Source organism: Armigeres subalbatus, chromosome 2 (genome assembly GCF_024139115.2).
Source record: "Armigeres subalbatus isolate Guangzhou_Male chromosome 2, GZ_Asu_2, whole genome shotgun sequence".
Classification (NCBI taxonomy): Eukaryota; Metazoa; Arthropoda; class Insecta; order Diptera; family Culicidae; genus Armigeres; species Armigeres subalbatus.
In genome coordinates, this window is record NC_085140.1 from 67,884,696 (window position 1) to 67,898,319 (window position 13,624).

Sequence of the window (13,624 nt, forward strand, 5' to 3'; positions counted from 1 at the left end):
TCGTGCAAAGTGGTTTTGTGATTGTGGGATTGGATCGGAGTAAGAGGCAGAACATAGCTCAGATATTGTCAAGAACCTGTTCCAGCTGGGGGTTGTTGTGCCGCGGTGGAGTTCAAGTGCTCGGATTCGGTGCCGTTGTTCTGTAACGCTGTGAAAAGACGAAGGAGAGATAACAATCTGGTGGCATCTAGCAGAACCAACTCAGCGTGGAAATCTGATAACCTCCGAAGGTCTCTAATTAGCAACAAGTAGTTGAAAGCCGATGCCGGGATAGGAAACAGAAAAAATAATAACAAGTGAACAGAATAGCAGCAGCATACCTACAGAAACAAATCGGAAGTTTGTAAAGAGCAATAATATCTTGAATCTAGCATCTCTCAGCTGGAAAGTGTGTTGGGAAAAAACAGGGCGCAGTGTTTGAAGGAAAACAACAAAAATCAAAGGAAACAGCAAAAGTGCATCGACTGAACAAACGCAATCATCCACTTGCGAACCGAAGCAAAGTGTGTTTGTCTGTGAGTTTCATTTGAAAGCCTTGTGACCTCCACCGGGACAGTGCAGAAAATTAGCAGAAGCACCAGAAGCAGCAGCAGCAACATGTGGAAATCAACGGCAGTGATACTGATGGCGACGGCGGCAGCGGTACTTTTCATCGAGGCCAGCTATGCAAAAGGTGCGTTTGAAACCCAGTTTTATGTGTGCCGGGAAGCGGGAGGTCGAATAAGTAAATCAAGTCAACTTTTTTGCATAATTTCGGCGAACATGTGTGCGAAGACACCGAGCGGGTAAAGCGCCCGCTTCCGAATTAGCATAATAATAAGATTCAGGCGGGAACCAAGGTCTTCCCAGTGTCGGCCAGTTTATTGCTGCTGCCGCTCGGTGGAAATTAACTGTTTCACTGTTCGACGCGCTCTTTCGGCGAAGGAAAGTGTTGTGGGGCAGTTTATTGATTTATTATTGCAAAGCAAAATTACGATAACTTTTATTGAGGGATTTAACGGTGAGCTGATTTAGGAAGGCTTTTGGGAACGCTTTGTTTGAATACTGATTTTGTTTTTCTCTCTATAAAAGATAGGCCATTGCGACCAACATTTCAACATTTACATAAAGTTACAATGACAGAAAGCTGAGTATTTTTCAACTGTCATAAGACGAGTGTAGCTCTTTACAAAACGTGGTGGAATTAAATGGAAAATACTAAACTCGTCTTATGAAAGTGGAATACATTTCATTTTCTGTTTATTGTGTTTGATTAAATTTGTTCAAGATATGATCATATTGTGTCTGGCACTATCTTTTATTTAGAGTTAAAAGGTTTCAAATGCTCCATCATTTGGAATTGAATATTAACTATACGATCACAAACTGAGAACTCAGAAAGCACTAGCTTTAAAGTGTAACTGTCTTAAACTGTCTTATTATTCTTATTTAGCCTTCAAATACTTCCTTGTACAATGATCTGTTGAACAAAGTTGTTAAAATGAAGTTGATCAATGTAAAAAAAGTTAATAGAAAACTAGTCTCTTGACATCGAAATGACATTTCCCAACATTGTAACCACAAGTGTTATTAGACAAGAGGTCTTAGATCACATTTAGCAACGGTGCGATTTATGAATGAATTGCAAAGTGGTATATCTCTAAGGAAATCTCATTGTCAGATTGTAGAGATATATTTAGTGTTTGAATGGATTTGGGGAAAACGATCAACACGTCCATTTAGAAACGCTATATAAAACAATTGGGATCAATCTGGAATCATTTACAGAAGTTGAAAAGATTGATTCAGTTCAAGAACTGGAATGGTTTCCCCAAAAAGTAAATGATATAATTTTAAATGATTTCGATAACAATTGTCCTATCAAACAGTTGTTCTCTAACAGTGACGTTTCGTAATGGAGTTCCCAATAGGAAAAGCTGAAAAAATATTGTACACTTTTAAATAAAGCAAAAATAATCTCAAATTGAACTCCAAATTAAGGAATCCTAAATACGAGAGCACTTACTGATTAAAATAAAGATATAAAAAATACAAAAGCATCGTTTGAAAATATGAGCAATTCCCCAGAAGCTGCGAGATTCAAGAGGGCACTTGCAAAAGATATGAATGAGCTTGGAAATCTGAAAAATGAGGATGAAGCTTTCATGAAAAAAAATAATGGTAAAACGTTGAGTTGATTATGAATAAATTGAATTTAGTTGAACCTATTTTATTGGATAAATTCTGTGTGTAGACATACAAAAAGGTGGTTCGCTTGAAGGCCAAAAATGTTTACTAACAATACCTAAATTGTCCGATGAATCGGAAAATGCAGGACAGGTGGTCGGGGTTCTGCAAAACCGCACTGAACGCCTTTTTGACTGACCTGCGGGGCTTTGTCTGTAAAATGAAAACCGAAACAAATTTATGTCAAATCATTCTTCTATTCGTTGCATGATATCTACAGTTAGGGGACTGATGGACATCGAATACGATTTGTGATCTATCAAATCTGTTACATGAAAACTTGTGCCAAAAATTGGGTAATTTTTCATTGGTGCACAAACGATATAAAATGGATTCACACCACACACTTAGTTTTTATTTCTGCAGCTTGGCAAAAATCCGCACAGCCGTGTGCCAGCAGAATAAAAAAAAACTGATATTCTGGTAAAAATGTCGTTTGTTAGCTTTGCCGGCATTTTTTTCTGATTTTCAGCAACTTTATTAGAATTCATTTATTTAGTTTACATCTAAACAGATAACACTAAATCAACAATTTGACGCCACAATACACGGTTCGAGCCGGCATCTCTCCATCCTCGGATACGCCCTACGCTCGCCAAATCGTTTTGCACCTGGTCTGCCCATCTCGCTCGCTGCGCTCCACGCCGTCTCGTACCTGCCGGATCGGAAGCGAACACCATCTTTGCAGGGTTGCTATCCGGCATTCTTGCAACATGTGCTGCCCATCGTACCCTTCCGGCTTTATCTACTTTCTGGATACTGGGTTCACCGTAGAGTTGAGCGAGCTCATGGTTCATTCTTCGCCGCCACACACCGTCTTCTTGCACGCCGCCAAAGATGGTCCTAAGCACCCGTCTCTCGAATACTCCGAGTGCTTGCAAGTCCTCCTCGAGCATTGTCCATGTTTCATGTCCGTAGAGGACAACCGGTCTTATAAGCGTCTTGTACATGACACATTTGGTCCGGTGGCGAATCTTTTTCGACCGCAGTTTCTTCTGGAGCCCGTAGTAGGCCCGACTTCCACAGATGATGCGCCTTCGTATTTCACGACTAACGTTGTTGTCAGCCGTTAGCAAGGATCCGAGGTAGACGAATTCCTCGACCACCTCGAAGGTATCCCGGTCTATCGTAACACTGCTTCCCAGGCGGGCCCTGTCGCGCTCGGTTCCGCCCACAAGCATGTACTTTGTCTTTGACGCATTCACCACCAGTCCAACTTTTGTTGCTTCACGTTTCAGGCGGGTGTACAGTTCTGCCACCTTTTCAAATGTTCGGCCGACAATGTCCATGTCATCCGCGAAACAAATAAATTGACTGGATCTGTTGAAAATCGTACCCCGGCTGTTACACCCAGCTCTCCGCATGACACCTTCTAGCGCAATGTTGAACAACAGGCACGAAAGTCCATCACCTTGTCTTAGTCCCCGGTGCGATTCGAATGAACTGGAGTGTTCGCCCGAAATCTTCACACAGTTTTGCACACCATCCACCGTTGCTTTGATCAGTCTGGTAAGCTTCCCATGGAAGCTGTTCAACTTTATTAGAAATCGGTGCTGGTCAAGGCAATTTTCGTATTCAAAATTTTCTCGGTATCCCTGGGCATAAAAGTATTATCGTGTTAGCCTCATGATACACGAATGCGGTACCTTGGCTTAGAAACCTCGCATTTAATAACTGTGGAAGTGCTGAATGAACACTTCCTTCGAAATCTAAAGAATTTGTAATACAGACAATACCGTTTTGACCCAAATCCCGAACATGACTCATATTACGAATACTGGTGTTTCAGCGCCCTAAAACTAAATCTGTCTTTGGTTTTCCGCACTGAGTATCAAGATTACAAACGAATTCAAGTTCCTGTGGAGAAAATTGCACGAATAAAGTCAAAATGGCCTTTGTTCGGAATTTGAGTCAAAACGGTGCTCCAGTTCACATTCTGAGTAATTTTCCAAAAAGAATAGGAAGAATTTCGAGTGGAATTTCTGGAGAATTTAGGTGCATATTCCAAAAAATTTCCCAAACAAATTCTGAACAGTTCCCATGAAAATTTTGAAGAACATCCACGATAAAACTTCTTGCGGAAATTGTAAAGAAAGTGCTTTGGAAATTTTAATTAAATTCCTGAGGGAATTCCCAAGATTTGTCATTGTAGACCAAAAAACTTCACGTTGATATCAAAGACCATTTGGCCGAAGGCCACAAAGCCGAAAGTTGTTTGGTTGAACATACCATTCGGCCGAACAAACCATTAGACCGAAACTCGTCTGACCGAAAACAATTTGGGTGAAATCGACATATGGCTGATAATGTCGTTCAGGCGAACAGGTTGTTTGGTCGAAAAAGTCATCTGGTCAACTTAGCCAAAAATGCCGTTTGGTCGAAATATTCGTTTGGCAGAAAAGACCATTAGGCCGAAAATATTATTTGGTCAAAACGGCTTGGCGCTTGCTCATATTGTCGAGAATTCATTTGGCCAAATATTTCATTTGGCCAAAAATACCGCTTAGCCGAAATACTCATTTGGCAAGAAAAAGGCCATTTAGCCGAACAACATTTTTGGGCAAATGACATTTTCAGCCGTATGCCCCGTTTCAACCAAATGATATTTTCGGCCAAACGACCATTTTGGTCAAACGCCATTTTCGGGTAAATGATCTATTGCGTTAAACAACTTTTTCGGCCAAATTATCAGTTCGGCCATATGACCACGTCGCCCGCATGTCGCTTTCAGTCAAATGACATTTTTGGTCAAACCGTTTTCAACCTTATGACCATTTCGCCCTAATGGAAGTCGGCAAGATGACTCTCGCCTTAACATGTAATACATTACTGGTCAATTGGCGTATACCCATTCAGCAAATAACATTTCCGGCAAAAAAAACATGATTGCAGTAGAAATTCCGTTGGAAACAGTTTGTGTGAAATTTCACGCAGAAATTCCCCTGAAAACTAAAAAAAACTACAATACCCATTTTCATGTGGAGACTCCAAACAATCTGCCTTGGGAATTCCAAAACATTCTCGAAGAATTTCCCATGAACATTTCAAATAAATTGCCGTCGAAACTTCAGAGTATTTCCCGTTAAAAATTGAAAAACTTGGATCAATTTCCTGAGAATTAGGTTTTGGCGGCGAAAGTAAAAGATTCTCCCGTTAATGTATTAAAAATCCCCGAAGGCTACCAAGGCCACATTGGTCAAATGGAAGACTGCGTTGTCCTAAAAGAAGGAGAGCTGCTCATTACGTTACACTTGCATTACACTTAGAAAAAACTCTTTGGAACTTCATCAAACGTAAAGGCAGAGAAGATGGACTTTCGGGAAATATGTATTATGGAAACGAAAATTCAAATTCACTGGACGAAATGTGCCGATTGTTTGCAACCTACTTTCTGACCGCTTTTCAGTTCCGGGATGTTCCGATATCCTGTTGCTTACACGATGTCCTAAGAAATGCTTTTATTGTAAATATTTTACTATTTACTGAGCATGATATCATAGTTTCTGTAAGAATCCGAAGTGAACCGGAAAGGAACCTCCTATGCAGATGCCACGTGCCTTATCTGTATGCTGGTTTGCTTGCAGTCGAAAGTGACAGGTTGACTTGCTGCCTGGACGAGCCTGCTGCGATGGCACACGAGATGAGTGCCGAACATGCAGTTGTGAATAGCAAATATTATTCTCGTTCAGTGGCGCCGGGAGTGGGTAGGACAAGTAGGACATGTCCTACGCATGAATGTTCCTGGGTAGGTCAGTCAAAGCATTGTCCTACCCATGATTATGATAAGAACATATCATCTAGATAATGATTCCAGTCGCAATTCTGTCTGATAGGTCTGATTTTTAGGTCTACAAAAATATCATCATCAAACATATTATATTATATTATATTATATTATATTATATTATATTATGTAGTTTTGTATGAAGTCATTGTCTGACTAGATCTGTGTGTTACTAATGAGGATATCAAAGTTAATCAGAGTTCAAACACTAATCATGATGGTTTTTGGGATCCAAGAAACATTCTGGTGATTACCCTTAAGGACTCCAAAAAGTAATTTTTAATCCCAAAAGTGCACAAAGATGAATCAAAGTTCTCAAGATGCAAAAAACTAGTTGTAGGAATTTAAAATTTTGATTTTTTAAAAATACGCACAATTTTTAGTCATTTATTATAATTATAGCACGTATAAAAAGGTTTTCAGAAATCGGAAAGGGTTTATGGAAATCTAAGGAAACACTTGCATCTCTGAGCCCGCATAAAATCTCGTTTGCAAGCAGTTCTGAACTTCCCAAAAGATTATTTGATAATCTTACAATTCCCTGGTAGTTCGCTACGTTCTATAAAAAAAAATCTGAAATAATTAAAAAGTCCAAGAAGCAAGTAAACATTTCTCGCTTAACTTTTCAAAAGGACCTAAGTAACATTTTTTTCATGATTTAATTTGAGTACTGCAATCAAAAGCTTTCATGTTGTTCGGTTGTTTGGTTGTTGCGCTATTCAAATTAATTCATGAAAAAAATGTTACTTAGGTCCTTTTGAAAAGTTAAGCGAGATTTCTTGAAAAATTGAAACCATTGAAGACTTGGAGAAAATTGTGTGATCCGTGCTGGGAGCTTGTAAACATTTTCGAAAATCAGAAACCAGGATGCGCTGTAGAACAAAAAGATCGAAGGACAAAAAGTCAAAGACAAGATGTCGAATGGATAGAAAGTAGAACTGAACATCTAGCAATTTAATCTACCTGATTCAAGTAGTAATGGAAAAAAACCCAAATTATGTGAGGTTTCTGCCCGGAAGGTCTTTGAAATATATATAATATATATATAATGTTTCGGCTGGTCCAGATAGTGTGCTATCTGTAGTAATAAAGAAATGTATAAATTACCTGCCAATACCTTGAAAATCATTTTCAATTTGAGTATAAACCAATCTGAATTTCCCGGTATTTGGAAACAATCGTTTATGTCTCCTGTTTTCAAGAACGGAGACAAAAGAGACATCCGAAACTATCGCGGAATCTACTATTCGAGATTCTGATTGGAGACATTCTCTTTTGAAGTGTAAAACTTTAAATTGCTCCTGATCAACATGGATTTTTCCCTGGAAGATCAACCTCAACTAATTTGACGGAATTTGTATCTTACTGTCTACAACACATGGAAGACAGTGCACAAATTGATACGGTTTACACAGACTTGAAAGCAAGTACTTAATCTTGATCCGCTGCTATTTTCGATATTCTTCAACGATATCTGCCTTGTACTACCCCGTCGATGCTGACGATCATAAGATCTTCCTAGTTGTGAGACCAATCAACGACAGCATAGAGTTGCAACGAATGGTGTATTTGTTTGAAGACTGGTGCAACCGCAATGCATTGACAATCAGCGTTACGAAATGATTGATCATATTTCGCTTAACTTTTCAAAAGGTCCTAAGTAACATTTTTTTCATGAATTAATTTGAGTACATCAATCGAAACCTGTCATGTTTTTCTGTTGATTGCGCTATTCAAATTAATTCATGAAAAAATGTTACTTAGGTCCTTTTAAAAAGTTAAGCGAGATATCTTTTAGTGAAAGAAGCATCTCATCTGGGACTACCGTATGAAGGACGAGTCGTTGCAGAGAGTATCTACTGTTAAGGATTGAGGCGTTCTCTTAGACGCAAAGCTACAACTTACCGAGCACTACTCGGTAAAGCTAATCGCAATCTTGGCCTGATGTTCAAATTTCCAAAGGAGTTTAAGGATCCCGACTAGAAGAGCATAACAGAAACTGAACCCAATATTAACATATTGTGATATTTATAACTTAATTTGATACAATTTTGTTCTTAGTGGCCATTATCTTATCCATTATCATATAGTGTTGTAACAGGATTTTATCATAATATGATTTAAAAAAATGCTTAACACCGAATTGTCCAACAGTAGGCAATTAAAATAGATGTAGCAAAGTCTTCCAGCCATACAGATATCACAACGCTGATATAATTTGCAAAGGTTGCCTTATTTATAATGTTGTTAGTTTCATGTTCTCGAAAAATATTCTTGTTCAGACAAAAACAAAAGTTTTGTATTGTTGATCACAATCTGGAGACCTATCACGAACTGTAAAAATGTGCAACTGCACAGAAACAATATTTTTGTATCTGATTCTGTTATAAATTTCTAACAAAATATGTTATTTTTATGATAAAATTGTAACAAAATTTGATAGTTTTTTGTTTCCAGTAGTGTGTTTTTTGATAGAAATTTAGATATTTTAACAACATCCTGCACCACGTTTCTAACAAATTTTGTTATAAAAATTTAGTATAACATAATAACATAGGTTGATATAATTTTGATATGACCTTCTAGTCGGGATCCCTTTGGTCTGAGATCACTTTTCTACACATAGGTGCGATCATTACTGGAATCTTCAGCAGTTATATGGATCCCCATCTCCCTTTTTTGGAATAAAAGATTTGAAGCAGTTCAGAAGAAATTTTTGCGATTTGCCTTGAGAGGTTCACCATGGAACAACCCTACTGAACTCCATTCTTATCATGAACGGTGCCAGCTTTTGCCAGTCTCAAAAAAAATAAGGAATATGCTGAGTACTATATTTGTAGCCAAACTCTTGAAGGAGAAATTGATGCGCCAAACATTCTTGCTATAATAAATTTTAACGTTCCTCGGAGAACTTTCAGGAATATGAAGTTTTAAGGGCTTGAACCTCATCGCACAGATTACGGACAATACGAACCAATTGGAGCTATGTGTGTTGTATTTAATCCTAATTATCATTTTTTTTTTAATTTTAATTTGTCAAGTAACATTTTTAAGAACAGACTTCTGGATTACGGCATAGTGTAATATTTGTTTAGTTCATAAGCGTAATTTTCATATAGACTCTAGGATGTCCGGTGGAAGTAATCAAATTCAAATACAAAATGTCTTAAAACATCTTTAGGTAAGGTACACCGGGGCAAGTTAAAACGTTTTTTTCAAAGTTGAACTTTGAAGTGTATAGCACTTCAAAAAATCACCCTTTGATAAATTTTGAATTCTTTTGTGGTGTATACTAGTTTCAACCAAAGTACTAAGCATCACTGTTCTCGATGTCAAACTGAACTGGAATGTTTGTATTGAATGTGCGACCAGTGCCTTCTGAATATGCTCTGAAATATTTGGAGAAAAATGGGGTTTATGACCAAAAATTATTAATTAGATCTATACTTCTATTATTCGTCCAAAAAATTACATATATCGGCCAAAAACAAAAGAGGATACTGCTCAGAAGAAGCTCACAAAACTGAAAAGGTCATCATCCATGGCTACAACAAGAGCGCCGTGTAGCACTCTTTCAAACCGTTAAATGCAATTCTAACCGTTGCATGAATTCAAATATACTATATTAACAATATGATTCACTCTCACGAAATTTTGGCGACTCCGCATGTGGCGCCATCCGTGCCCAAAAGGATCGATACACACTGAAACGAAACTACCCAAAATAGGAGGATCGTTAAACACACACATTTCAAAATGTCATAAGAAAAAACTAGGGATGCCTGATGTTTTTTTGTGCACATAATCGATTAAAGTTAATCGAATGCCAACGGAAAATCAAATGTTTAGCAAAATTGTAGCAGACACGTTTTGGCTAATATGTATAATAAATTTGATTCTACACGTTGAACCTCGTGTTGAACCACCATATCGAAAATGACACACGGTGAAACATTTGGAAACCTAAGAGGTTGCTGTTAAAGTTAATATTCTTCATTCACATCTCGTTTTACACTCGTTCATTGTTTTCACACTTTTTAACTGTTTGCCTGTTTTCATCCTATATTGGGCTAATTCTGCAGCAAATGTTTACGCAATTTGAATATTAGTATTTATTCTGCTTCGTCGGGAAATTTTACAACAGAAGTTATATTCTTCATTAAATTATGCAATAAATGAAAATAATTTTGGCCATCGAGCCCATGTGTTTTAAAAATATACCAATTCTGGTTCAACCAGTGCAAAAAAATTATGGTCCCTCAGCTTGCCCTGAAAAAGTACAGGAAAAGTTCATGGTTTCCAAGATAACCTCTTTTGGCTTTGTTGTATAATCACATTGGACAGTGTCGGAAGGGCGGGGTCTTACAGTAGTTCTTCAAATTACATCCCCAACCCCACGGATCACACTTTGAATGAAAGGGTGTTCAGTACTCTGAATACATACATTTTCCAAAACTAGATGAGTTTTCTTTTCGAACCTTGATAGAACCAAAGAAATCTTCTATCTTCTTCTTCTTATCTTATCTATATATATAAAACTCAATGTTTGTATGTATGTTCCAGCACAACTTCTGAACCCATAGACCGATTTCAACCAAATTTGGAACACACATTCTTTATCTTGAGGAGACGACGATAGGGGGATTGTGTGCACTAAGGAAAAGGGGGAGGGTTAGGGGGAGGGGTATTCATAAGAAAACGAGCAATTTAGTTTAACTTTTGAACCCGTTAACCGACTTCAACCAAATTTGGAACACACATTCTTTGTCGTAAGGCGACAACGATAGGGGGTAGGAATGCTTTTTGGAGCAGAGGAAGAATGTATTCTTTAGACCCCTATTATTCAGTTCTTCCGAGGTTCTATAAAATTGTACAATTCTCCAAGAAACAATTTCCCGAATTCCTTAAAAATAGAAAATCCTCGAGAATAACATTTCCTCAAAAATGGTTTAAACGAAAATGATATTTCCGGAAAATAATTTCCTCCCGAAACACATTTCCCAGTAAATGACATTTCCCTAAAAGTGACATTTCTGTGAAAGTGACATTTCCCTGAAAATGACATATCCCTGAAGAAAGCGGGCCATTGGCATAACACTATTTGGCCTAAGGTCATTCGGCATGAAGGACATTTGGGATAATTATGAACAGCATCAAAAGTGATGGTCATTAGACTTAACAGACGTTTTTGTGTTAACTGTAATAGTCATGTGCCTGAGTGATGCTGGAATAAAGCAGCAATTGGTGAAAATAACTACGGTTGGTAATACAATTAAAACACAAAATCCTTTCATAGAAAGCATGCATTAGCTGGGTATAAAGCAATGATAATTGTTACTCTTCATCGGAATCATGGTTTGCCCAGTAAAAACCAATGCTTAATGTGTTTCCTTCTGAATGGTGGATGTGATTGCTTCTTTAAAAGTAGGCGTTCGCCCGGAATATGGTGATTGTGATCCCTTCTTTAAAAATGTGCTTCTTCTTCTTCTTATTGGCATTACATCCCCCACTGGAACATTACCGCTTCGCAGCTTAGTATTCATTGAGCACTTCCACATTTATTAACTAAAAGGTTTCTGAGCGAATTTATCATTTTCTCATTCGTATATCATGAGACGCGCGGCTACAAAGCAAGACCATGCTGAGGGTGGCTGGGTTCGATTCCCGGTGCCGGTCCAGGCAATTTTCGGATTGAAAATTGTCTCGACTTCCCTGGGCATAAAAGTATGATCGTGTTAGCCTCATGATATACGAATGCAAAAATGGTAACCTGGCTTAGAAACCTCGCAGTTAATAACTGTGGAAGTGCTCAATGAACACTAAGATGCGAGGCGGCTCTGTCCCAGTGTGGGGATGTAATGCCAATAAGAAGAAGATATCATTTTTAATTTAATAATATTTTTAAGCCCAAGGAAGTCGAAAAATTATTGATTTTAGGGGAGTTCAACTGGATTAGTTGCTAATATTCAGAATTTTCGGCTTTCAGTCACATTAAAATCACGTGATGAACTTATAAATTAATATGAAAAATCACGAAAATAAAGTAATTAAAAAAAAAATCACATGAAAATGTTGATAATTTTAAATCATTGCCAACGTTTCGACAGTCCATCGTGTGCCCAACATTTCAATTGACCGGTTGATTAATCACACAGAAGTTCACCTATACACCTAAAAATAATCATGTAATGTTAGGTGCTGCGACAACGACATATACGAGCGTCAATAATAGGCCACCAGGAACTATCGTACAGTTCGATACAAACATAATAAAATTGGCGCTAAAAAAGTACTACACGATAGTTCCTGGTGCCCGGATAAATTCAAATTTTCGCAGCCCCTACCGAAAAATAGAGGGGGCGATTATACATAAAGTTGTGACAAAACGTTCTATGCTAAGACAATGTAACAATGAAACGGGACTGATGAAGTGTCAATAAGAAAACTCAATTATCCCTTTGAACAGTTGGTTTTATCATTTTCCGATTGTGAAAAAAAGACTTCGAATCAAACTGGCAATTCCGAGCAAGGCCGGGTGCATACAGCTAGTTCTATATAAATTTGAGTTCGATTATGTTGGTTTTTTCACGGCTGTTGTATTTTGTCGTGCTTATATCCAACCATGATTAAATCAGAAAAACAATCCTTGAAATGTAAGTTAAAGGATATTTCGAATAATTTTGAGGATAAACAGATGAATAAATAGATTCAAAATGTTTCGTGTTTGTAAATTTATTAAGTATTTTCAGACCGTGGGATCATTGCTTCTCAATAAAAAGTAATAATAAATAATTATTTTATTAGCTTGTTACTAACTTTACCTAAATATTCACCGGGAGTTGATAAACGACTATCTTAATAGCACTACTTATGTCAGAAGTTTGAAAATTTTGTTTTCGACACGTGAAATGTCAGCAGGGAAATACAAAGACATGTCACAAGCTCGTAATCTAAGCTAAATGCTCGCAAAATCCATATAATATATTATTAGTTAAGATAGTTAAAATGCATGAACTCCTATACGATACGTGTATAAAAGAGTCTTTTTCAAATTGATACTTCTCAAAAGTATAACCTTGTTTTTTAGTCTCGATTTGTCGATTCTTTGACTAATTTATTGTCAAATTTCCCAAAGAATCATATTATTTGATGCATGCGATGCAAGATTAATACAACAATAATATTCAATTGAATAAAGCTTGTGAACATGCTGAAACAACAACATTGAAGATTGAAACAATAATATCCGTGTTGTTTGATGCAATATTCGAAATAGTTGTTTCAATCTTACAAGATTCTTCTCCGTGTAACGCGAGATGTGAACAGCAACTTCATAGCTTGCCAAATGTTTCACCGTGTGTCATTTTCGATATGGTGCACCGGCGGTTCAACACGAGGTTCAACGTGCAAGATCAAATTTATTATACATATTAGCAAAAACATGTCTACTACAATTTTGCTAAACATTTGATTTTCCGTTGGCATTCGATTAACTTTAATCGATTATGTGCACAAAAAAGCATCAGGTATCCCTATTTTTTTTTGTGATGACATTTTGAAATGTGTGTGTTTAACGATCCTCATATTTGAGGTAGTTTCGTTTCAGCGTGTATC

The 13,624-nt window shown here is 37.4% G+C and overlaps 1 protein-coding gene across 1 annotated transcript in view; it reads left to right on the forward strand.

Moving 5' to 3' along the window:
- The first annotated feature begins 206 nt into the window (after positions 1 to 206).
- The window catches only part of LOC134208832 (agrin), a 335,565-nt gene continuing 322,147 nt past the window's right edge, over positions 207 to 13,624 (forward strand). Inside the window, exon 1 of the mRNA XM_062684778.1 lies at positions 207 to 673. Coding sequence (XP_062540762.1) covers positions 598 to 673 — 76 coding nt within the window. The 5' untranslated portion in view covers positions 207 to 597. The remainder of the gene's footprint in view (positions 674 to 13,624) is intronic.